General features: G+C 45.7%; 1 protein-coding gene across 1 annotated transcript in view; it reads right to left on the bottom strand.

The window, feature by feature from the left end:
- parvaa (parvin, alpha a) overlaps window positions 1–26,645 on the bottom strand; it is a 94,063-nt gene extending 67,418 nt beyond the window's left edge. The window contains exon 1 of the mRNA XM_078220876.1: window positions 26,074–26,645. Coding sequence (XP_078077002.1) covers window positions 26,074–26,206 — 133 coding nt within the window. The 5' untranslated portion in view covers window positions 26,207–26,645. The remainder of the gene's footprint in view (window positions 1–26,073) is intronic.

Raw genomic sequence — 26,645 nt, 5'->3', positions numbered from 1 at the left:
CGATGTATTTAGGAGCGAGACAATCACATGAGGGAGAAAGCAACAAAAGGGAACCTAGATGGGCTGAGATGAATTAAGTTTATTTTATTAGTGTCACAGGCAGGCTTACATTAACACTGCAATGAAGTTACTGTGAAAATCCCCTACATTCTGGCTCCTGTTCAGGTACACGGAGGGAGAATTTAACAAGGCCAATGCACCTAACCAGCACGTCTTTTGGACTATGGGAGGAAACCGGAGCATCCAGAGGAGACCCACGCAGACACTTGCAGGCTCCGCACAGACAGTGACCCAAGCCGGGAATCGAACCCGGGTCCCTGACGCTGTGAGGCAGCAGTGCTAGCCACTGTGCCACCGAGCCGCCTTATTAGGATGTGGAATCATGTGGAGCACTAACACCAGCATGGACCAGAAGGGCCGAACGTCCTGTTCCTGTTCTGTAGACTTTATGTAAATCGATACAGAAAAAATAAACACAGAGAAATGCCCTTAAATCCATCAATCTGTTAGGGATTCAGGTGCTAGCCAAAGACCGCAGAAATAATCCATGAGCAAAATTACCAGAGAAATGAAGTGAGGCTGGAGAGAAGCAAATCATACCCTCTACACACAAGAAAATATCTCACTTCAGAATTTCAGGATCAGGGGCCGGGAAGATTCATGAATTCTTTATGAAAGGGATTCTTGTCCTCATCAAACATTACACTAAATTCATGAACGTGTTTGAAAACACAATTATTTCAAAGTTGTGAAGTCATCTCACACTGACAGGTTCTCTCTTGTTAGGGTCCATCGGATTACCTATTGACTTGGTACAACTTGAAAAGAATTTCCCAGAGCAAAAATAATAATAATCTTCTTCAAAGTTTACTGCACTGAAGGCCATTCAAATCATCACGTCGGTGCTTGCCCTTTGTCAGAGCAATTGCAAACTAATCTCACGGTAATTTCACAAAACACAAAAACTAATCCCACAGCAAACTAATCCCACTTTCTCTCCATATTAGTTCAAAACCAGTCTCACTGTCTTCTTGCCTCCTTATAGCCCTGTATCAACCCCACTGCCCCATACTCTCCACATAGCCCTATATCCACCCCAAACTAATGCCACAGCACCATTCTCCACAACATAGTCCGATATCAATCCCAAACCAATGCCACTGCACCATTCTCTACAACATAGTCCTGTATCAATCCCAAACTAATCCCACTGCCTCACTCTCTCCCTGTTGCCTTTTATCAATGATATGGAGATGCCGGCTTTGGACTGGGGTAAGTACAGCAAGAAGTCTCACAACACCAGGTTAAAGTCCAACAGGTTTATTTGGTAGCACAAGCCACAAGCTTTCAGAGCGCTGCTCCTTCATCAGGTGAGTGGGAGTTACTCTCACCCACCTGATGAAGGGGCAGCGCTCCGAAAGCTTGTGGCTTGTGCTACCAAATAAACCTGTTGGACTTTAACCTGGTGTTGTGAGACTTCTTACTTTGCCTTTTATCAATCCAGGACACTATTTCGAAGCAAGTCAGGGAGTTCTCCCTGGGCCAGAATTTTACATCTCCCCCCACATCCACCCTAGGGACGGGATTCCCTCCAGTTTCCTACCTGCCCCAACCTCGCAGCAATTTTGCACTGGGGCAGAGGCAGGGTCTTGGACAAGAAGCTTGCCCCAGCCCCAATTAAGGCCCATCAGTGTCCACTGAATAGTCCTTTCCTGCCCAGCCTCAATCTTTAGGAATGGGTGAGGTGGCACCTCCATCAGAAGCCTCCTTCTGACTGGGATCATAAGCCCTGCCCTTAAGGTCCAGTGCCCTCCTGACCTCCCTTCTCTCCTTCACCCCCTATTTATCCAGAGACCACCCCCCCCCCCCCCACAATTGCCCAGATCGTGACTGTCAGCCCCCCAATCCCCCTCCTCCGCCTGGCCTTTCCTACCCTCCTTGCCCTTCCCCTGACACTAAACTGTTCCTGCAGCCTAACCTGAGTGAAGGGTGGAAGTCCAGCCTGTGGCCAATCAATGCTCACTGGAGTGTAAAATGGCAGCGGGTCGATAGAGTTGGCAAGAATGTATTCCCCACCGACTCTTAGGGTGGCGAGGGCTCGCTCTCTGAAAAATTCAGGCCCTGGTGTTCTGGCCAGTGTTTATCCATTAGAAAAAACAGCTTAGCCTGCATTAACATTGTGCTGTTTGAGAGAGTTTACCGTGAACAAATTGGCTTTGTTTTCTATATTTCTAAGTGACTTTGGCCAGGATTCTCTGATTTTGTTCGCCCCGCCACTGCTGCCAGCGAGAACAGAGAACTTGGCGCTCAGCCAAAGCTTCATTCGCTGCAGCGGGACCGGAGAATCCCAGCCGCGGGCGTAATTGGGAAATTCCGGCCTACAAAGTATCATATTTGTGGCAAACCACTTTGGAATATCCTGCAGGAGTGAAAATTGCTGTTGAAATGCAAGTTATTTCGTCTAAATAACAAAAACAAAGGGCCAAAGTTACGCTCTAAACCCTTTCCCCTCACCTGCTCAGTGAGGAAGTCAACACGAGTGTAAGATTGGGTTTTGAAGAAACGAACAGTTTGCCAGCCATATAGAAACATTTAAACTAGAAGCAGGAGTAGGTCATTCAGCCCTTTGAGCCTATTCCACCATTCATCTTGATCGTGGCCGATCATCGAATTCAATATCCTGTTCCCCCCCCTTTTCCCCAAATCCCTTGATCCCTTTAGTCCCAAGAGCTATATCGAATTTCTTCTTGAAAATCAGACAACATTTTGGCCTCAACTACTTTCTGTGGTAGTGAATTCCACACATTCACCACCCTCTGGGTGAAGAAATTTCTCCTCACCTCAGTTCGAAAAGCTTTACCCTTTATCCTCACACCATGACCCCTAGTTCTGGACTTCCCCACCATTGGGAACATTCTTTCTGAATCTACCTTGTCTAACCCTGTTAGAATTTTATAAGTTTCTATGATTTCCCCTCTCACTCTTCTAAACTCCAGTGAATATAATCCTAACCAACTTGATCTATCATATGACGGACCTGCCGTCCCAGGAATCAGCCTGATAAACCTTCGCTGTACTCCCTCTATAGCAAGGACATCCTTCCTCAGAAAAGGACACCAAAACTGTACACAGTACTCCAGGTGTGGCCTCACCAACACCCTAGACAATTGCAACAAAACATCCCTATCCCTATACTCAAATCCTCTTGCGACGAAGGCCAACATATCATATGCCTTCAAGCATGTGACATGCAACTGTTCGACATCAAGAGGTCAGGATGTTTTTATTCAGGACACAGCTGTGTCTCTCCATTGAGGATGAGGTGAGAGTTCAAACTTCTCTCTGACTTAGCCCTTCCTATGTGTCACAAATCCCTAACCTGGCCTCCTAAAGAAAGTGGTTGGACCTTTTCCTCCCAAGGAGGTGGTGAAAGAGAATCATTATTTAACTATACAAAGGGAAACATCTAGAGCAAGCACCTTCAGGTGGGAGACAGATCTCTTTGTTTTTAAAACATGCTCGCTCCATTTTACTTTGCTGGAATTTCACATTGTGAAGCAGAGTGCTGGGGAAACCACAATCAGAGTGGCTGCAATAGACGGAAGTTATAATGATGGAATCAGACAACCCTTGAAAACTGCTTCATGGCGAGAGAGAAGGAGAGGGAGGGCACAAAGAAGGGAGAGAGATAGAGAAAACGAGAGAGAGAGGGAGAGAAAAAGAGAGGGGCATGGGTTCAGGGTGAGAGCAACACCTTCAAAGATAGAGACAGACGTGGAGATTCACAGAGAGGAGAGAGAGAGAGTCAGACAGAAGGGCGCAGAGAAAAGACATATACAGAGAGATGTATACGGTCAGACAGATAGAGGGGCACATGGAGAGGGAAGCGAACAGGAGACAGACAGAGGAACAGGAGACAGAGAAGACAGAGAGTGACACAGAGCCATAAGCACACCGAGATATAGAGAGGCAGACAGCGGGGAGAGAAATGCATAGATGGAGGACAGAAGATAACCAGGGACAGTGAACTAGATAAACAATAATGGGTGAGCTTTCAAAAATAATATTCAGAATGTACTGCAATCAAAATGGAATAACTCACTAACTAGGGAATAAGGTGCTTTAACTCAAATACAGAAGGTATTCATGCTGGAACCCACAAATCCACGAGAGGACCCCGGAGATCATCAAATGTTTGATCATTTGGTAGCAGACAACTTACCCACCCCAAGGTGTCTCCATTTATTTGATACAATCAACATGCACTGTGTGTCATCCTGGGCTGCTCAGTGGTTACCACTGCTGCCTCACAGTGCCAGGGACCCTGGTTCAATTCCGGCTTTGGGTGACAGTGTGGAGTTTGCGCGTTCTCCCTGTGACTGTGTGGGTTTCCTCCGGGTGCTCCGGTTTCCTCCCACACTCCAAAGATGTGCAGGTTTGGTGGACTGGCCATGCTAAATTGCCCCTTTGTGTCAGGGGGATTAGCAGGGTAAATGCGTGGGGTGACGTAGATGGGGCCTTTGTGGGATTGTTGTCAGTGCAGGCTCGATGGGCCAGCTGACCTCTTTCTGCACTGTAGAATTCTATGATTCTATGAAGCAATTCTCCTGTCCTGCAATGTGAAGGTAGTCTTCCTGCAAACAGATGGCACTGTTTTCAGGAAGTGAAGTCCTCGCAATCTTGCCCTGCCCACTCTGAAGTTGCCCACCAACTTTAGATTACACCCCACCCCCAGCACCCACCCCCCCCCCCCCTCCCCACATGGAAATGCCACAAAGCCAGACTGTATTAGATGTGGTTATAAATAGCAATGGTGGATCGCATTAACTTGCATCTTGTCTCTAGCTTGGCAGCAGATCAATCTGGAAATAAAAGATCAGGACTTCCTGTTTATCACGATACTGAATGACTCCTGCCGCTACACAACTTCCTAACGGACTGCATACTTTGAACAACTTTACTAGAAACCGAAATTGCAGGAAATGTGAATCTGACTTCAAAATAAACTTTTCTGACCACTTGTGTTCCGAGGCTGGCTGAGTTAGTCCAAAGTGAGGAGCATCAAATATTCAGATGTTTTCAAGTTGATGACAGAACTTGGACAGACATTGGCTGGAATTAAACTGAACCGACATCAGAGAAACAGGCCATTCAGCCCTGCTGCTCTCTGTACCTACACTCCGAGTCTCTTCCCTTCTCCAGCAACCCCCCCCCGCCCCCCCATCCCAACTCTCTCCACCTCAATCCAGTCTCTTCTCCCTCACTTATGGTTCAAACTAACTATTTAATACACCAACACCAACCACTTCACGGGACAGCCAGTTCCACATTGCCACCACCCTCAGCCATGGCTCCCTGGCAGCATTCATAGCTCTTGAGTTAAAAGGCTATGGGGTTCAAGTCTCACTCCAGAGACTTCACTGTTACTGTACAGGAGGATGCCATTCGGCCCATCATGTGTTCACCGGCTTGGCCAACATTCATCCCTCAACCAACATCACTAAAATTGGTTTTCCAGTCATTATAACATTATGGCCATAAAGTATTTTTCAAAGGCAAACGTGCTTCACGATGTCCTGAGGTTGTGAAAGGCACTGTGGAAATGCATGCTTTTCCTGACATGAATAAAATTGATGGGTTCTGAAGTCATCTTAGACTTGACCACTTTTCTTTTACACAGAGGGTGGTGGGTGCCTGGAACTTGCTGCCGGGGGAGGGAGTGGAAGCAGATACGATAGTGACTTTTAAGGGGCATGTTGACAAATACATGAATAGGATGAGAATAGAGGGATATGGTCCCTGGAAGAGTAGGGGGTTTTAGTTCAGTCGGGCAGCATGATCGGTGCAGGCGTGGAGGGCCGAAGGGCCTCTTCCTGTGCTGTAATTTTCTTTGCGTGAAATGTTAACTCTTGTTTCTCCCTCCACAGCTGCTGCCAGAGCCATTGAGTTTTTTTCCAGCACTTTCTGATTTCCGATAATTTGCTTTTGCGTAAGAAATCAAATCTGCTGGGAGGTTGTTTCTTTAAATCCTGCCTGCTTTGCAGCGGTGAACTTTTGGAAGCCGATTTAAATATTACCCAAGTTTGATCGCACTTCCACATAATACCCAAGTGGGGTACTGAGTGTGTCAGCATTTAACAGGGTGTGTGTGTCTGAGATCGCCCTGTGGCAATGAGTCAGGCTGCAGTTTTTATATTCTATATTAGGCTCAAGCTGTGAGTCAAGGGACCAGCTAGGAATCACAGAAGAATTTAATCATCAGTCTTGGACAAACTGAAACCAACTCGTAAATCAAATCAGCAGCTGAAATCTTCCATCTCTGCTCACGGCTGAGATTTTCCATTGATAGTGAATGGAGTTTTTGCTCGTAATGAGTCCTGCCACGGAAAGACTGGAGAATCCCGTCCATTGTGGGTTTTTCCCCTGTTTCATCAACAATCTGTACAATTCATATAAAATGTGTCACTATCGAGGAAGATGGCAAACCAGTAAAAACATTTATTCCAGATCAGAAATCTCTCCTTAGGTTCCTGAAGTTCTAAGATGCAATGAGGAGGCATTTTAAGCCAGCGCCTCAGGTTCTAGAGGTGTACCGATTACAAGACAGTTTTAACCAGTAATCTTCATAGAATCCCCTACAGTGCAGAAGGAGGCCGTTCGACCCATCAGGTACGCACCGACCATAATCCCACCCAGGCCCTATCCCCGGAACCCCACACATTTACCCGGCTAATCCCCCCGACACTAGGATCAATTTAGCATGGCCAATCCATCTAACCTGCATATCTTTGGACTGTGGGAGGAAACCAGAGCACCCGGAGGAAACCCACGCAGATACGGGGAGAATGTGCAAACTCCACACAGAGTGTCCTGAGACTGGAATTAAACTTGGGTCCCTGGCACTGTGAGGCAGCAGTGCTAACCACTGTGCCACCGTGTCGCCCCAGTGGAAAGTTGCGAACATACTCCATGTGCCTGAAAACTTACCAAACACATATCACTCAGTGCAATTTGTGTTGCCAGAAGTTTGGAATTCTGCCACATGTTTGTAAGGCACAGCTCAATTTCACACAGCTTCTAGGAATTTGTCCAGTAGTCACGAGCTGCGATTGCTTCCTGCTAGTCCCTACACCTTCCAGTCTTCCTTCTTCACTCCCTTCTGCGAATGGCACACGAGAGTGTTCAGTCAAACGTTGAAACCGAGTTGCACCTATAGAGAGACAAATGATCACAAGCTTGGTCAAAGACGCAGGTTTTAAAGAATGGCAGAGAGGGAGTGAGGCGGAGAGTTTTAGAGAGGAAATTCCAGAGCTTAGGGCCCAGGCAGCTAAAGGAGTGGCACTCCCTTCATCAGACCATTGCTCCTTCTCTCTATTCAAGTACCAGTCTCTTGGATTTATTTTCCAGGTGCTCTGTTTTTTTCCCCCAACTGGCAGTGGGACAGCCAGGCATTCCCACGGTAGCTCATTCTTCTTCCTTCTTTTAGTAAAAGACTTGGAACTTCGACATCTTGCAGCTTTACCAGTTGGACAGGCAAGTCGCAGCACTATGTTGTTAGATGGATTGCCTCGAATCCCGCAGCAACCCTTTGTGGTCCACGTCCATTCACAAAGAGGTGAAGAGTCCGATCCAGGTGACCACTGTCACACAATGAGCTGTCCTTGAGATTCCACTTTTGGAGGAGGTGTAATGTCCTTGCTTGGAGAGTGTGGATCACTGTATTGAGGGAGGTTGAACACTGGAGGCGCTGTTGTCAGAGGTCACTCATCAGATCTTTGTTGGCGATCTGGGTGTCAGCCCAGAGGTTGCGCTATTTGTCCCTCTTGTCCAAACCTGCACCATTCAGAGCATTTGCCCAACTCAGACAGGGTTTGCGTGATTTTGAATCGTGTACAGAGTAGGTTGTGAAGATCTTGGTGGTTTGACAGTTCTGCGTTCACTCTGTTTTGTGGCCTCACTACTATAATCTCCTGAAACAACTAAACCACCCCCCCGACCCCCAAGATGCCTACATTCCTCGAATTTGGCATGTGGCACAGATTGATTTTAATCACTCTGTTGGCTGTCCCTTTAGCTGCCTGGGCCCTAAGCTCTGGAATTTCCTCTCTAAAACTCTCCGCCTCACTCCCTCTCCGCCATTCTTTAAAACCTGCGTCTTTGACCAAGCTTGTAATCATTTGTCTCTCTATAGATGCGACTCGGTGTCAATGTTTGACTGAACACTCTCGTGTGAAATGTCTTGGGCCATTCCATTAAGCTATACGAATGCAAGCTGTTGTTGTCACTGTTATTTTCAGGCATTCGAATTGTACTAATGCAGTTAGAATCATAGAATCCCTACAGTGCAGAAGGCCAAATGGCCATCTAGCCTGCATCGACAACAATCACACCAGGCCCTATCCCCATAACCCCATATATTTACCCTGTTAATCCCCCTGACACGAAGGGGCAATTTAGCATGGCCAATCAACCTAACCCGCACATCTTTGGACTGTGGGAGAAAATTGGAGCACCCGGAGGAAACCCATGCAGACACGGGGAGAAAGTGCAAACTCCACACAGACACTGAGCTGAGGCTGGAATTGAACCCGGGTCCCTGGCGCTGTGAGGCAGCAGTGCTAATCACTGTGCCACTCCCTAGCTAAGGAGGGCGATAGCCAAACTCAACTGATCCAGCAAATAAATGCTGGAGGTGGTTTCCCAATTTTAATACATTTAAATATAATCAGCAGGCTTCCCAACACATTTAGAATTCCCTCACATCAGCGAGGTTTACAACTGCTTTTTACAGAAGGTGAAGCAGTCAAGGGGAACCCAGGTGACAGGTAAATATAGCCCCTGGGGGAGGGAGATGCCCGGGTGAGCAGTGGCACTGCCCCCTGGCACTGCCAGGGAACAGTCCTCCAGGGAGCTCCATTAGTACCCCAGCTCTTGTGATGGGAGGGGGAACTTTCTATTCTTTAAGCACAGCTCGTGGCAACCCTTTAGAAACGGCATCCTGATCGGCCTCCATCAGGCCCCACCAGTATGACAGCAAAGACCACACCTCCAGATCATTTTTTCTGTGCAGACTGCTATAATAGCTGGAGAGAAAACTCAGCAGTCCAGCTGGAGAGTTGCATGCCGGTTCCCTCACCTCAGCCAGCACCCCGAGTACATAATTCCAACTGTTATCTTACTCCACAATCCTCAGCAGATTTGCAGCAGTGCATCCTGTTCGCTGAAAGTTAAACATGTGGAAAAGAAGCAATTTGCATTGATGCACAACCTTTCACAGCCTTAGGAGAGCCCAAAGCATTCTGCAACTAATTAAGTATTTTTTTAAAAGTGTAGTCACTGTCGTAATGTAGGAAATGTGGCTGCCAATTTGCACACAGCAAGATCCCACAAAAAAGCAAATGTGATGATGGGTTTCTGTGATGTGGTTTTAGGGAAAACTATTGGACAGAACAGCAGGAAAAGTCCTTCTGTTTTCGTTTGAAATAGCATCCAAATATGTGCAGGCTAGGTGGATTGGCCATGTAAATTGTCCCTTCGTGTCCTAAGACGTGCAAGGGCAGCGATGGCCTAGTGTTATTATCGCTAGACTATTAATTCAGAAACTCAGCTAATGTTCTGGGGACCCGGTTCAAATCCCGCTGTGGCAGATGGTGGAATTTGAATTCAATAGTATCTGGAATTAAGAATCTCCTGATGATCACGAAACCGTTGTCGATTGTCAGAAAAAAACCCATCTGGTTCACTGATGTCCTTTAGGGAAGGAAATCTGCCGTCCTTGCCTGGTCTGGCCTACATGTCACCCTAGAGCCACAGCAAAGTGGTTGACTCTCAACTACCCCCAGGCAACTAGGAATGGGCAATAAATGACGTCCAGTGACGCCCATGTCCCACGAATGAATAAAAAAAAAGTTAGGGGAATTTGTGGGGTAAATATGTGGGGTTACGGGGATAGATCCTGGGTAAGATGCTCTGCCAGAGAATTGGTGCAGACTCGATGGCCTCCTTCTGCACTGTAGAGATTCTATGATCCTTTATATCCACCTGAGAGGCAGATACTGCCTTGGTCTCACCCAAAACATGGCACCTCTGACAGTGCAACACTCCCTCAGTACTGCACTGGAAGTATCAACATCATGTTCATGACTCCGGGAGTGAAGCTTGAACCTTCAGCCTGTGAAAGCACCACCTACTGTGGCAAAACCTACGATTTTTATCCCAACTTCTGAAATTTATGAGATTTAGCATTAGCAAACATTAGAAAGGCTTTCACTGAATTTCCATCAGCCACAGATTAATTATTCTTCAGAGAGTCATTACAATCTGGAATGTGCTGCTTGGAAAGTTCATATTCAGTAGCAACTTCAAAATGGAATTGGATAAATATTTAAAAATTAACATCTGCAGGACTGCACAAAGGGTTTTTTAAAATTCATTTATGGGACATGGGGTCGCTGGCTAGGCCAGCATTTATTGTCCATCCCTAACTACCCCTTGAGAAGGTAGAAGTGAGCTGCCTTGTTGAACTGCTGCAGTCCCTGGAGGTGTAGGTACACCCACAGTGCTGTTAGGGATGGAGTTGCAGGTTTGATCCAGTGACAGTGAAGGAACGATATATTTCCAAATCAGGATGGTGAGTGGATTGGATGAGAACTTCCAGGTGGTGGTGTTTCCATGCATCTGCTGCCTTTGTCTTTCTAGATGGTAGAGGTCAAGGGTTTGGAAGGTTCTACCTAAGGAGCCTTGGCAAGTTCCTATAGTGTACATTGTAGATGGTACACACTGCCTCCACTATGCATCATTGGTGAAGGGATTGAATTATGGAAGGGGTAGCAATCAAGCTACTTTGTCCTGGATGGTGTTGCGCTTCTTGAGTGTTGTTGGAACTGCACTCATCCAGGCAAGTGGAAAGTATTCCGTCACACTCCTGAATTGCATCTTGTAAATGGTGGACAGTCTTTCGGGAATCAGGAGGCGAGTTTCTCACCGCAGGATTCCTAGCCTTTGACCTGCTCTGGTAGCCACAGTATTTATCTGGCTAGTCAAGTTCAGTTTCTGGTCAATGGGAACCTCAAGGACGTTAATGGTGGGGGAATTCATCGATGGTAATGCCATTGAATTTCAATTGGCGATGATTAGATTCCTGTCTTGTTGGAGATGGTCATTGCCTGGCACTTGTTTTAACAAATGGCAAGGAACATTTGTGCCAAACAAGTCTGGACATTGTCTAGATCTTGTTGCAAATGGACATGCACTGCTTTAGTAGCCGAGGAGTCACGAATAGTGAACATTGTGCAAATCATCAGCGAACATTCCCACTTCTGACCTTATGATGGTCGAAAGGTTATTGATGAAGCAGGTGAAGATGGTTGGGCCTAAGACTCTACCCTGAGGAACTCTTGCAGAGAGCGGAGATGACTGACTACCAACCACCATAACCATCTTCATGTCAGGTATGACTCCAACCAATGGAAGGCTTCCTCGACTCCCACTGACTCCAGTTTTGCGAGGGCTCCTTGACATCACACTCGGCCAAATGCGGCCTTGATGTCAAGGGCTGTCACTCTCACCTCACCACTGGAATTCAGCTCTTTTGTTCATGTTTGAACCAAGGCTGTAATGAGGTCAGGAGCTGAGTGACCCTGGTGAAACCCAAACTGGGTGTCACTGAATAGGTTATTGCTGAGCAGGTGCTGCTCGATAGCACTGTTGATGACTCCTTCCATCACTTTACTAATGATCAAGAGTAGACTGACAGGCAGGCAATTCGCCTGGTTGGATTTGTCCTGCTTTTTGTGTACAAGACACCCGGGCATTTTTGTACATTACCTGCTAGATACCAGTGATGTAACTATACTGGAAGAGTTGGGTTGGGGGCACAGCAAGTTCTAGAACACAAGTCTTCCGTACTATTGTCGGAATATTGTCAGGGTCCAACCATGTTTTGATTTCACGTGGAGTGAATCAAATTGAATGAAGACTGGAGGCAGAGATGAATCATCCACTCGACACTTCTGGCTCAAGATAGTTACCAATGTTTCACCCTTATCTTTTGCACTGACGTGCTGGGCTCTTCCATCACTGAGGTTGGGGATATTTGCTTCCACTGCCTTTTGAACATGAGAGTTCCAGAGACGCTCAACCGCCTGAGAGAGAAAATTCTCATCTGTCTTGAACGGGCGTATTTTTAAACAGTGACCCCTAGTTCTGGTTCTGGATCCGAAGGAGTTTGATGAGCTGTCGACATCATACATCTATTTCTATGTATAGTTTGAAGAATCAAAGCTTGGTGGGAAAGTAAGTCACGAGGATGATGCAAGAAGTTGATGGGGATACATATCAGTTGACCGACTGAACGACACATTTGCAGATGGAGTATACTGTGGTGAAGTGTGAGGTTATTCAGTTAAGTAGACGGTAAATTATTTTTAAAAAACATGTGACTAGTAAATTTGGTATTCAGAGGGTTCTGGGTGTCCTAGCACAAGAATCACAAAACGTTAGCATGCAGGTACAGCAAGTAATTAGGACACAAATAGAATAGAAACCCTATAGTGCAGAAAGAGCCCCTTCAGCCCATCGAATCTGCACTGGCTCTCTAAAAGAGCATCTCACCCAGGCCCTCCCCTCCACCCTATCCCCTGTAACCCACACATTTACCATGGCTAATCCACCCAACCTGCACATCTTTGTACACTAAGGGGCAATTTAGTGTGGACAATCCACCTAACCCGCACATTTTTGGAATGTGGGAGGAAACCGGAGCACCCAGAGGAAACGTATGCAGACGCGGGGAGAATGTCTGTGTGGAGTTTGCAGTCACCAAAGCCAGAATCGAACCTGGATCCCTCGCGTTGTGAGGCAGCAGTACAAACCACTGTACCACAATGCTGCCCCAAGGAATGTTGGAGTTTAGGAGTAAAGAATTATGGGGCTTTGACGAGATCACGCCTGGGTTATTGTACAGCTTGGTTTCTTTAATTAAGAAAGGATATACTTGCCTTAGAAGGGGTGCAAAAATTCCTGGAATGAGAGGTTATTCCATAAGGTGACATTACCTGCGTGGGTTTTCTCCGGGTGCTCTGGTTTCCTCCCACAGTCCCAAGATGTGCAGGCTAGGTTGACTGGACATGGTAAATTGCCCCTTAGTGTCCCAAGATATACAAGTTAGAGGGATTAGCGGGGTAAACACATAGGATGACAGGGATTGGGCCTGGGTAAATACCAGTGCAGGATGGGCCAAATGGCTTCCTTTATAGGATTCTATGATTGTTTAGAAAGGGCTTATATTTTCTGGAGTTAAGAGGTGATCTCATTGAAATGTAAAACAAAAAATCTTAAGGGGCTTGACAAGGCAGATGCTAAGCTCAGTTTCTTCCTGACTGGGGAGTGTGGAACTTGGGGTCATGACATTCAGCGGCAACCTGGACCTATCAAAAAGTTATTTTCTGACCAGGCACCTCTGACCCAAACCGGAGAAAACAGTCATGTTGGAATTCCACCTGAACAATAACGTAACTGGAAAAGTAAGTCAACGTTTCAGACTGCAGGAGATGACTTAGCCACCCAAAATACCTAGCCTGGACCAGACTCACACACATAAACTTCTCATCAACACCGGCCACAAAGTAAAAACTAGGGTCAACCTGGTCCAGCAATGCACCAGATCATGATGGAGGAGCACAGTTATGACATTTCACAATACAACAGTGGCCCTGGTCTAATTTGCTGCAGAATACTGCTCTGCCTCATAATCTGACAGCCACCAAATAAAGACTGTAGAGCCGCAGCTAAATATCCCCACGAGTGTCAGGGACACTCAAGTTCATTCCACCCGATTGCCTCCCGGTGCTGTCCCCACACTACCCCAACTGCCATTCGCTGTCACACCTTCTGGGAGATGGAAAAAGTAATGAGCAACACTGACTATCTCCTCATGAGGTGAAAAACCCACCAAGCGTATGTTCAAAATCGCACCAACCAACCTGGGAAACAAGAGCTAACTTTCAGGCAGCTGGTATCAACCACTACCCAGATGGATAGAATCAAGGAATGCATGTAGCATATAAAAAATACATTTCATTACTGACCCAACAGTAGAGATCCTTGGCTTCAACTTTCTTCATAACAACGGATAGCACTTAATCAAATCCACATTGCACATGGGTGATATGACCAACTGCTCCATTGGTGAAAGATGAGGGGCAACTCATGGAACATGCAGACCAACCTGCCCACCAAGATCTGTTGAGGAAAGCGCCTCATTTGCCCACTTGACAATTCAAGAGGCCATCGAATGGATAGCCAAACAAGCCACCTCATGACATGGTGCAAGAGCAATAATGACCAGGGGTTTGGTTCATGGGCTGTGCAGCCTATTCCTGCTTGTATTTCTTATGTCCTTACAGGCTCAAAACCCAGCACATCCCAAACACTTCACTGCAAATGAAGTAACCCTGAAGTTTAGTCACTGTTGTAAAACACAGCAGCCAATTTTCATACAGCAAGCTCCCACAAAAACAGGAATGTGCTAATGACCAGAAAATCTGTTAGCAATTCATGCGTATGCTTGTTTATAATGATATGCGTGTAGTTAAAGTTAATAATCTGTTCCTTTTCTATGGCTAAAAGGCACAAGAAGCTGATATGACCAACCACATGCACATTTCTGTCGCTTAGCGTGTCACTTCCCCAGGAATGCAGAAAGGAGGATACACCCAACATGATTAATTCATGGTCATCACCCAGTTTCATTGTTGCTAGGCAATAGCTCGCAGAGACAAGCGTCTTCCGTTAAAACTGACATTGAATTACTTATTTCTCACGAGTTTTGAAGGTTCTGTTTATTTATTTATGGGAAATGGGCATCACTGGCTAGGCCAACATTTGTTGCCCATCCCATTTGAACTGAGTGGCTTGCTAGGCTATTTCAGAGGGCAGTTGAGAGTCAACCACATTGCTGTGACTCTGAAGTCACATGCAAGGACAGCAAATTTCCTTCCCCAAAGGACATTAGTGAACATGATGGGTTTTTCTGACTATCGACAATAGTTTCACGGTCATCAGTAGGTTCTTAATTCTAGATATTGTTTATTGAATTCAAATTCCACCATCTGCCGATTCAAACTCAGGTCCCCAGAACATTAACTGAGTTTCTGGATTAATAGTCTAGTGATAATATCACTAGGCCATCGCCTCCCCACTGGTTTCAAATCATCTGCTCACTGTACCATTGGAGAAAGTCATAAGAACATAAGAAACATGGACAGGAGTAGACTGCCAGCCTGCTCCATCATTCAATACGTTCATCTTCTCGGTCAACTCCACGCTTTTGCTTGCTCCCCATACTCCTGGATTCTCCGAAAGACATTACGAGAAGTCTGCCTGATGGTACCAAGGTGAGGTCAGAAGCTCATCTGTCTGGGTCAAATCTGGCACCAGGGTAACGATCAGATTGCTTCAATCTCCGACCGTTGCCAGGGAGAAGGATGGAGGCGGTAATTATGGAACAAGAGTTTGGAGCAGAGATGGAAAACAATAGCATCAGTCTTCCCAATATTTAACGGAGGAAATTTTTGTTCATCCAATATTGGATGTCGGATAAGCACTATAAACTTTTAGTCACAGTGGATGAGTGAAGAGAGGTGGTGGTGAGGTAGAGCTGGGTATTATCAACGTTTAAATTAAAACTAATGCCGTGCCTTCAGATGATGTTGGTGAGGGGCAGGCAGCATGTATATGGGAAAACTGGTTAGCACAGTGGTTAGCACTGCTGCCTCACAGCTCCAGGGACCCAGGTTCAATTCCTGGCTTGGGTCACTATCTGTGTGGAGTCTGCACGTTCTCCCCGTATCTGTGTGGGTTTCCTCTGGGTGCCTGATGTCAGGAGTTGAATAGATTTGGTCCCCATTTCACACCATTAGCTCATCCCAGCTCCGTTAAATACTACCATTGCCCTTGCCCCTGGCAACCACGCGTCGAGATTGATAGAATTTGACAGCAATGGAGATGACCATTCAGCACACTGTGCCTGTAGCAGCTGTCTAAATAGACTTCCCTCTCCACCCCCACAAATGTTCTTTCGCTTTAGATTAGCAATTCTTTTTTTTTAAGTATTTGGCCAATCCCCATTGGAAAGTGACTGTGGATTCATGATCCACCACCTTTTTAGGCAGTTCATTGCAAGTTGCAATTGCTCTCTCCATAAAATATCTGCTCACATCCTTCTGGATATTTTGCGAGTTCTCCTGTTACCAATCCTCTACGCAGCAGATACTCTGGCTCCTTATTTGGTCTCCCAATATCCTTCATGATTTTGATGATCAAATCCTATCTGCTCCAAAGAGAACGCCTGTTGCACCATCTCCAATCTATCCACATAACTGAGGTCCTTCACCCCTATTACTATTCCACACTCTCACCGAGGTCTTGACATTGTCAGTAAAACTATGCTTTTTAAGTGAAAAATATTAGTGCCAGTTGGCATTTTGTTTTGAACCTTGAATCATAACATGATTAGTCTTCATCATAGCTAGAAATGCATTATGCAATGGTTTACTTAAGTAACTCATGCCTACTAAAAATATGAATTACCAAGCTTCACTTACTAGGGATGGGCAATAATTGCTGGCCAGCCAGTGACGCCCATGTCCCACGAATGAATAAAAAAAAGTGGCAAGCAGAATTAAGATACAGATCAGCCATAATGGCAGAACAAGCTCAAGGGGCTGAACGGCCTCTTGTTCATATATTCTTCTCTAGATATCAATGAATGGGGCTCGGTGTGAAAGCATTCATGCATCAAGTCCCTTCTCCAGTCAATTCAAACTAATTTAGATTTCAAAGAACTGTTAGTCAGCTAAATTAATGGCTCGCATAGTACCCTCTGATCTTGAAGTTAAATGTTATCAGGTCCAGCAGCCTGATCAATCTTCAGTGCCTCAAACAGAGCTAAGGCCATTTATGCATTTCCATTCAAGGAGTCGTTATCTGAAGCATTTGTATCTATGCAGTATCATCTTCAATTGTGAAAATGAATGCAAAACATATATATTTCAGCCATATCTTACTCCTCAACCCTCACCACCATGCTAGATCTTTCAAAAGAATCTATGCGGCTTTTCTGGTTACTAACTGAATTTGTAAAGCTTTACCATGGCAATGCAACATGATCAATTGCTTTTTTAAGCATGTATTTTTGGCATTTAGTTGTGGCTTTAGTTAACTTCAGCTGTATCTGATACCTATACACACCATCTCGCCAATGTTTTATACTTGGTAAAATATTTATTTTTGAAGCTACTTTCTAACTATTGATGTAAATAACGTTATTTTTCTTCTCTGTAACTGATTTCCATCAACCAGCACACCAAATCTCCATTTTTTGAACCTTTCTTTACAACTGAAAATTGAACCCATTCTTGCAGCAGGCACAGCCAATTGTCTGCAGCAATAGTTTTCTCAATCAAATGAAATACATCGATACAATGACTATTGATATGAATTGAGGGGTTGTTAGGACATGTAATCATAGAATCACTACAGTGTAGAAGGAGGCCATTCGGCCCATCGTGCCTGCACCGACAATGATCCCACCCAGGCCCCATCCCCATGACTCCATATATTCACCCCATTAATCTCCCTGACGCTAATGAACAATTTAGCATGGCCAATCTACCTAACTCCCACATATTTGGACTGTGGGAGGAAACCGGAGCACCCGGAGGAAACCCACCCAAAAGGGTGGCAGGAATAGAATCCATCAAACGTTTTATATCTGAACTTAAAGAAAATAGAGCAGTATGGGGAATATGATGCCATGGATATTTCTTTCTGAGGGTTGTTCAGTTACAATGATGGGCCAAGGAGCTTCCTTCTGTGCTGCAAATTTCTACAGTTCCCACATGGAAATCGGATATCATCCCAGGAATACTGCTACTGATTAAATCCATTACTTCCCAACATGCTGAGTAAAGTAGAAATTTGTGCCTGCATCCTCAACTATCTTTTCCCTGCTGCACTATCTACTGAATAAGGTGACACACCCTAATTTATGACCAATAATCAGTATTTCATAACGCACATAGCTAATTTTAACAGGTTTATTTGGAATCATGAGCTTTCGGAGCACTGCTCCTTCATCAGGTGAGTGGGGTGACTTTAACCTGGTGTTGTGAGCCTTCTTATTGTGCCCACCCCAGTCCAATGCCGGCATCGCCACATCATGACACAGCTAATTTTAGGTATTGTGATTATGTTTCAAATAGGATAAATGAAGTGATCGGGAAAACATCTGGGGTCTAAAGAAACCTCTGCATGCTTAGAGAATTCGGCTTTACATGACCCAAGTCTTGATCTTTATAAAATATTTATTAGTTTGCAAAGCCTAAAGAGTTATGACAATAGAGGCCATTGCCTGATTGGCTCCTGCTTGTGATAATACAAAGGAAGAACATTAATTGAAAAGCAGAATACATTGTTCTTTCTGAGGGAATGCAGACCTAAAGTGGACTGACTTGTCCTCCCCTCAGTGCTACGGTGAGGGATTTACCTGCAGAATGTGCTTCTCTCTCCCCCGGTGAGCTGGTGGTGCCCTCCTGTGAACCACATCCTACTGCGATGGTGACTGCCCCTTGAACACTTCCAGTAGCCAACTGCATCACAATGCCAGGGGGCACCTCCACGAGTGGAAGCCACTGTCAGGATCGCTCACTGTTGAAGGAGCCTGGATGAAACTGGTCACCCACACACATGTACACATTTTTTACTGGTACGCGAGTCAAATTCCAACCCCACCCATATAACAGCTGTTCCCGCTCGCGTGCTCCGAGTCAAACTCCCAAGCACTGAGCACTAAGTGTCACCGTGTTCCCTTCAGGCATCAACTGTCACTGTTGCCCCTTTCAGGCACCGTGGGCTGGGTCTCCCCAACCCTCGGTTCCATGTTGAGGCTCCTCACTGAACAGACACTTGGCCATGGCCATGGACAGCATGAGTAATGTTCAGGGGAGGCAGTGGCCTCGTGGTCTTATCGCTAGACTATGAATCCAGAAACTCAGCTAATGTCCTGGGGTCCCAGGTTCGAATCCCGCCACAGCAGATGGTGGAATTTGAATTCAGTAAGAAAAAAAAATATCTGGAATTAAGAATCTACTGATGACCATGAAACCATTGCCGATCGTCGGAAAAAGCCCCACCTGGTTAACTAATGTGCTTGAGGGAAGGAAATCTGCCGCCCTTACCTGGTCTGGCCTACATGTGACTCCAGAGCCACAGCAATGTGGTTGACTCTCAACTGCCCTCTGAATAAGGGAAACTAGGGATGGGTAATAAAGGCTGCCCAGCCAGTGACCACCCATGTTCCATGAATGAATTAAAAACAGCATGAGTAACGTAGTTCTGAAAATGTGAATGTCTTCATCACACCTGTGTGGAACTGAGAGCTGCAATGGCTCAGGTATGTCCCACCCCTTCATCTGTGCTTGATCACGAATAGTGATCGACTTTTTAATTGTGTGTGGGTTTGCAATATATGTCTGTACCTGACTGACTGAGAGCAACATGAATCAGAGAACCTGCATTTTGGGGCCCCCGTGCTTTTGGGGGTCCCATGCTTGGGCACAGTGTGTTTCATTGTAAATCCCCCCCTGTAACTAGTAAAAAGTAACTTGAAGTAGCTTGGCCTCACACACAAAGAACAACAAAGAACAAAGAACAGTACAGCACAGGAAACAGGCCCTTCGGCCCTCCAAGCCTGTGCCGCTCCTTGGTCCAACTAGACCAATCGTTTGTATCCCTCCATTCCCAGGCTGCTCATGTGACTATCCAGGTAAGTCTTAAACGATGTCAGCGTGCCTGCCTCCACCACCCTACTTGGCAGCGCATTCCAAGCCCCCACCACCCTCTGTGTAAAAAATGTCTCTCTGATGTCTGAGTTATACTTCGCCCCTCTCAGCTTGAGCCCGTGACCCCTCGTGATCGTCACCTCCGACCTGGGAAAAAGCTTCCCACTGTTCACCCTATCTATACCCTTCATAATCTTGTATACCTCTATTAGATCTCCCCTCATTCTCCGTCTTTCCAAGGAGAACAACCCCAGTCTACCCAATCTCTCCTCATAGCTAAGACCCTCCATACCAGGCAACATCCTGGTAAACCTTCTCTGCACTCTCTCCAATGCCTCCACGTCCTTCTGGTAGTGCGGCGACCAGAACTGGACGCAGTACTCCAAATGTGGCCTAACCAGCGTTCTATACAGCTGCATCATCAGACTCCAGCTTTTATACTCTATACCCCGTCCTATAAAGGCAAGCATACCATATGCCTTCTTCACCACCTTCTCCACCTGTGTTGCCACCTTCAAGGATTTGTGGACTTGCACACCTAGGTCCCTCTGTGTTTCTATACTCCTGATGACTCTGCCATTTATTGTATAACTCCTCCCTACATTATTTCTTCCAAAATGCATCACTTCGCATTTATCCAGATTAAACTCCATCTGCCACCTCTCCGCCCAATTTTCCAGCCTATCTATATCCTGCTGTATTGCCCGACAATGCTCTTCGCTATCCGCAATTCCAGCCATCTTCGTGTCATCCGCAAACTTGCTGATTACACCAGTTACACCTTCTTCCAAATCATTTATATATATCACAAATAGCAGAGGTCCCAGTACAGAGCCCTGCAGAACACCACTGGTCACAGACCTCCAGCCGGAAAAAGACCCTTTGACCACTACCCTCTGCCTCCTATGGCCAAGCCAGTTCTCCACCCATCTAGCCACTTCTCCTTGTATCCCATGAGCCTTAACCTTCTTAACCAACCTGCCATGTGGGACTTTGTCAAATGCCTTACTGAAATCCATATAGACGACATCCACGGCCCTTCCTTCATCAACCGTTTTTGTCACTTCCTCAAAAAACTCCACCAAATTTGTAAGGCACGACCTCCCTCTTACAAAACCATGCTGTCTGTCACTAATGAGATTGTTCCGTTCTAAATGCACATACATCCTGTCTCTAAGAATCCTCTCCAACAACTTCCCTACCACGGACATCAAGCTCACCGGCCTATAATTTCCTGGGTTATCCCTGCTACCCTTCTTAAACAACGGGACCACATTCGCTATCCTCCAATCCTCAGGGACCTCACCCGTGTCCAAAGAAGCGACAAAGATTTCCGTCAGAGGCCCAGCAATTTCACCTCTCGTCTCCCTGAGCAGTCGAGGATAGATGCCATCAGGCCCTGGGGCTTTGTCAGTTTTAATGTTCCCTAAAGCACCTAACACTTCCTCTCTTGTAATGGAGATTTTCTCTAACGGGTCAACACCTCCCTCCGAGACACTCCCGGTTAACACGCCCCTCTCCTTCGTGAATACCGATGCAAAGTATTCATTTAGGATCTCCCCTATTCCCTTGGGTTCTAAGCATAATTCCCCTCCTTTGTCCCTGAGAGGTCCGATTTTCTCCCTGACAACTCTTTTGTTCCTAACGTATGAATAGAATGCCTTAGGATTCTCCTTAATCCTGCCTGCCAAGAACATCTCGTGACCTCTTTTTGCCCTTCTAACTCCCCGTTTGAGATCTTTCCTACTCTCTCTGTATTCCTCCAGAGCTCCATCTGTTTTCAGTTGCCTGGACTTAACGTACGCCTCCCTTTTCATTTTAATCAGATCCTCAATTTCCCTGGTTATCCACGGCTCTCGAATCCTACCTTTCCTATCTTTCCTTTTTACAGGCACATGCCTATCCTGCAGCCTTATCAATAGTTCCTTAAAAGACTCCCACATGCCAGACGCGGACTTACCCTCGAACATCCTCTCCCAATCAACTGGATTGTTACAAGAGACAACTCCAATTTTTATAGTACTTCTCACCAGTTGCGGATATTCCAAAGTGTTTTATCACCAAGGACGTACTGTGGAATTATTGTTGCTTGTGTAATGTAGGAAACATGGTAGCAATGTGATAATGACTAGATAATTAGGTTTTAATGATATTGGTTGAGGGATAACTATCCCAAGAACCTGAGAAGACCTACCCTGTTCTTCAATAGAGGCCTTTGGATCTTTTTACATCCACTTGAGATATCAGATGGTGTCCTGGTTTAATGGCTCAACTAAAAGTCAGCATCTTAAACTTTGAGTGCTCCCTCGGTGCTGTCCCTCCGACAGTGCAGCGCTCCCTCGGTGCTGCACTGGGAGTGTCAGCCTAGATTTTGTGTTCAACTCTCTGAGAAAGGAACTTTAACCCATGACCTTCTGACACGGAAATGAGAGCCATGCCCACTCAGTTATGGCTGGCACCTACATAATGACACAGATAAGCAAAACACTTGTCTATTTAAGATGTAGAATTTTGGTATTTGGTCAATGGTACAAGTTCTTCCAAATTGGCTGCTCTGAACCAGGATGGCTGAAAATCATACAGTACTCAGCACAGACAGACAGCGTATTCCCAACTACAATTCGAACTTTCCTCTCCCCACCCTGGCAAAAACACACTTCTAAAACAAAGGTGAAGCAGGAATCTCAATGCAGACACAATCTTAAATTTGGGATTGGGACCTATCTCCCTCTAAAGCTGAAATATCTGAGATTAAGAGTCATTGAACCATGCAGTAGAGAAGGAGACCATTGAGCCCATCATCCTGAAATGGCTTTTTGAAACAGCTATCCAATTCGTTGCCTCTACCCCCGGCTCTTCCCCTTTGGTTTACGAGCCTTCCCCTCCAAGTATTTATCCAAATCCCTTGTAAAAGTTACAATTCAATTGCAGCGTATTTCAAATGAAAAGAAAACTCCTAGATTGGAATTTTCTGGCCCTTCTCACCGGGGGGGATTTTCCAGTCCTGCCAATGGCGAACCCTCACCGTGGGTTTCCCAGTGGTTGGAGCTGCATAGAACAGGAAACCCTGTTGACAACAGCCAATGGTGGGCTACCAGTGTGAAAAATGCCAATGGGGGGGGTGGGGCGGGGGGAGAGAGAAATCCCATCCCGTGTATTTGTTTTGCCAATGATCTTAAATCTGTTTCCTTTGATCACTGACCTCCTGCCATGGAAAGTTTCTCCTAATCTACTATATCAAAACCCCTCAATCGAAGGCCTCTCTCTCAAATCTCCTGTTAACCTTCGGTGCTCACAACCTCTCCACACAACTCAGGTCTCACATCCTTTGCACTATTCCAGTAAATCTATCCTGTATCTCCTCCATAGCCTCGACATCCTTCCGTAAGTGTGGTGCCGGGACTGGACACAATACCCCAGCTGAGGAGAAGGACATGGTCTTGTAGCTCAGTGGATAGCACCCCGGTCTCTGAGCCAGAAGCTCTGGGTTCACATCCCACTCCAGGACTTGTTGACCCCAGAAGGAGAAAACAAGACATGGCCAAACACATTGATATTCATAGAACATAGAACATTACAGCGCAGTACAGGCCCTTCGGCCCTCGATGTTGCGCTGACCAGTGGTACCAATCTAAAGCCCCTCTAATCTACACTATTCCAATATCATCCATATGTTTATCCAATAACCACTTGAACGCTCTCAACGTTGACGAGTCCACCACTGCTGCAGGCAGGGCATTCCTTACTACTCTCTGAGTAAAGAACCTACCTCTAACATCTGTCCTATATCTCTCACCCCTCAATTTAAAGCTATGTCCCCTCGTGCTAGCCAACACCATCCGAGGAAAAAGGCTCTCACTATCCACCCTATCTAATCCTCTGATCATATTGTATGCCTCTATTAAGTCACCTCTTAACCTTCTTCTCTCTAACGAAAACAACCTCAAGCCCCTCAGCCTCTTCTCATACGATTTTCCCACCATACCAGGCAACATCCTGGTAAATCTCCTCTGCACCCTTTCCAACACTTCCACATCTTTCCTATAATGCGGCGACCAGAACTGTACGCAATACTTCAAATGCGGCCGCACCAGAGTTTTGTACAGTTGCAGCATGACCTCCTGGCTCCGAAACTCAATCCCTCTACCAATAAAAGCTAACACACCGTACGCCTTCTTAACAACCCTATCAACCTGGGTGCCAACTTTCAGGGATCTATGCACATGGACACCCAGATCCCTCTGTTCATCCACACTACCAAGTATCTTACCATTAGCCCAGTACTCTGTATTCCTGTTACTCCTTCCAAAGTGAATCACCTCACACTTTTCCGCATTAAACTCCATTTGCCACCTCTCAGCCCAGCTCTGCAGCTTATCTATGTCCCTCTGTAACCTGCCACTTCCCTCCGCACTGTCTACAACTCCACCGACTTTAGTGTCATCCGCAAATTTACTAATCCATGTCATCCGCAAATTTACTAATCCAGTGAATCCTTCCAAGTTACTGTGAAAATCCCCTCGTCGCTACACTCCGGTGCCTGTTTGGGCACACTGAGGGAGAATTTAGCATGTCCAAACACCGAACACATAATTTCTCCTGACAACATTGAAACTCCTTTATCCATTGGAATCAAATAAATAACATGGATTTTTATTTGAAATTTTGATTATTTTTTTTGGAGGGGAATATACAACACCCGATTCCACAGTAAATGGAGGGATTCACCATCAGCCACACTTGATGCCAAGTGCTCCCCTCACGCTTTAACCACTTTCTCTCTGGAACAGGGAGATGCCGGTAGCTAATTACAGATGGACCCCAGTTGAGGCCTAACCAAAGGTTTAGCAAAACTTGAGTGTTGCTGTGCTTATCAGTGATGTGGAAAGATGTGCCACTTCTTATCAGTGGCAGCTGCAAACTCTCAGCACCACTGCATTTGTTGCTTTTTGGGCCAATGCAAAGTGGCTTGACATCACCATTGATGTGCCAGTCAGCTTTAGTTAAAGAGCTGAAACAATAGACCAAATTTCTCTGCCTTGTTATCTCTATGAATTCAGTGTCAAGTATACTGAAGTCCTGAGCTCAAGGGAACTCATTCAAGTGTATTAAGGGACAGAGAACATAGACAGGCGAATACAATGGAGATATTCTTCAGCCAGAGGGTGGTGAATCTATGGAATTCATTGCCACAGAAGACTGCGGACACCAGGTCATTGAGTGTATTTAAGACAGAGATAGATAAGTAAAGGGATTAAAGGTTATGGGGAAAAAGCAGGAGAATGGAGTTGGGAAACTTATCAGCCATGATTGAATGGTGGAGCTGACTCAATGGGCTAAATGGCCTACTTCTGCTCCGATATCTTATGGTCTTATTACATCTAGTATACATAACAGAAACAAATTCATTTGTGTTCATACATTACACAAACCTCCTCCCACCATTCTTAACCTCACCCCATCAGATCAGTCCTGAACCAAAGGTGGGCTGGGCTGGATGGCCTCTTCCTGTTACCTGGAATCAGGTGTTGTATATTTCCCCTCCAAAAAAAAAATAGATAAATCAAGATTTCAAATAAAAACCCATGTTATTAATAGATTACAATGGAGTTTCAATGTTGTCAGGAGAAAATATATTGCTTTAAAACACAATAACTCCACGATTGCAGCACTCGCTTGTGCCTGTAGCTACATGACAAGACTTCCCCTGCAGACAGGAATCTGTTGCTTTTTAAACTGCCTGCATACCTGGCACTGTTAAACCACAGAATGATCATCTCTCTCCGCCAGATGGGCAGACTTGTTTTTGAACAGTTCCACTACAACCAAAAGTCGAAAGTTGCGAACGTGCAGAACTCATGTGTAACCGCAGGAGAACATTTAGCAGCAAGAGACCGTATGAGAGCCGGAAAACATTCCACAAGACGCCGGGCTACACCCAGCCAGACCTTAACTGTGAACTGCTCTGAACAAATACCCACTTTTCGGGGCTCAAAATCATGTACTGTATAAGGGATTGAATCACATTGCATCCCCACCCTAAAAGAGTTTAATACCAGCCACAATGCGACACACAAAGTTAAACTCTTTTTTATCAGTTGAACTTTTAGAAAGTTTGTGAAACTTTTTGCAAACTTTTTTTTAAATTAAAAAGCAAACTGGTGACATTTTCGTTCCCGGGACGTTAATTACCAACTTTCAAACAACACATCAGAAGTTATGAAGCATTTACCTTCTTTGGCCTTTTTCCTTCTGGCTAAAGTTCCTCCGAGCTTGCCCAGGAAGGAGTCCTCTTTTCTGGAGCCGGGGGATTTGGGGATGGGAGATTTGGGAGTCGATGGGGATTTTTGGGGTGAACTGGCCATTGTCAGGTTAGAGGCTGGATCCTTCTGCTGCTCCGGATCAGACAGAATAGGGAGAGAAGGGTTCTTTTTTTTTTGCAGACTGATGTGTACACACTACACCTTTAAGCTGAGAGAGGGAAAAAAAACTAGACGGAAACGGAATTCCCTGCGAGTCCTGAATTCCAGTGTTATGAGGCAGTGAGATTGAAACACACCGCCCCAGGGCTGGGACTCGTGTCTGTCTCTCTCCCACCACTCCCACTGAACCTCTGCTCCAAGAACCACCTTCAATCCAGCCTCTACTGAGGCCAGTCCCAAACAAACAAATAAATAAATACACACATCATCGCTTTTCCTCCATTTCCAAATTTATAATTTGGTCTGTTATCCCTTGCCGCCTCCAAACAAACGTTATGAAAGCGGCTTGCTGTGCCCTTAAGAGCACAATCTCTACATCATC

This window comes from Mustelus asterias, chromosome 9 (assembly GCF_964213995.1).
Source record: "Mustelus asterias chromosome 9, sMusAst1.hap1.1, whole genome shotgun sequence".
Lineage (NCBI taxonomy): Eukaryota > Metazoa > Chordata > Chondrichthyes > Carcharhiniformes > Triakidae > Mustelus > Mustelus asterias.
This window is presented reverse-complemented; position numbering and strand designations above follow the sequence as displayed.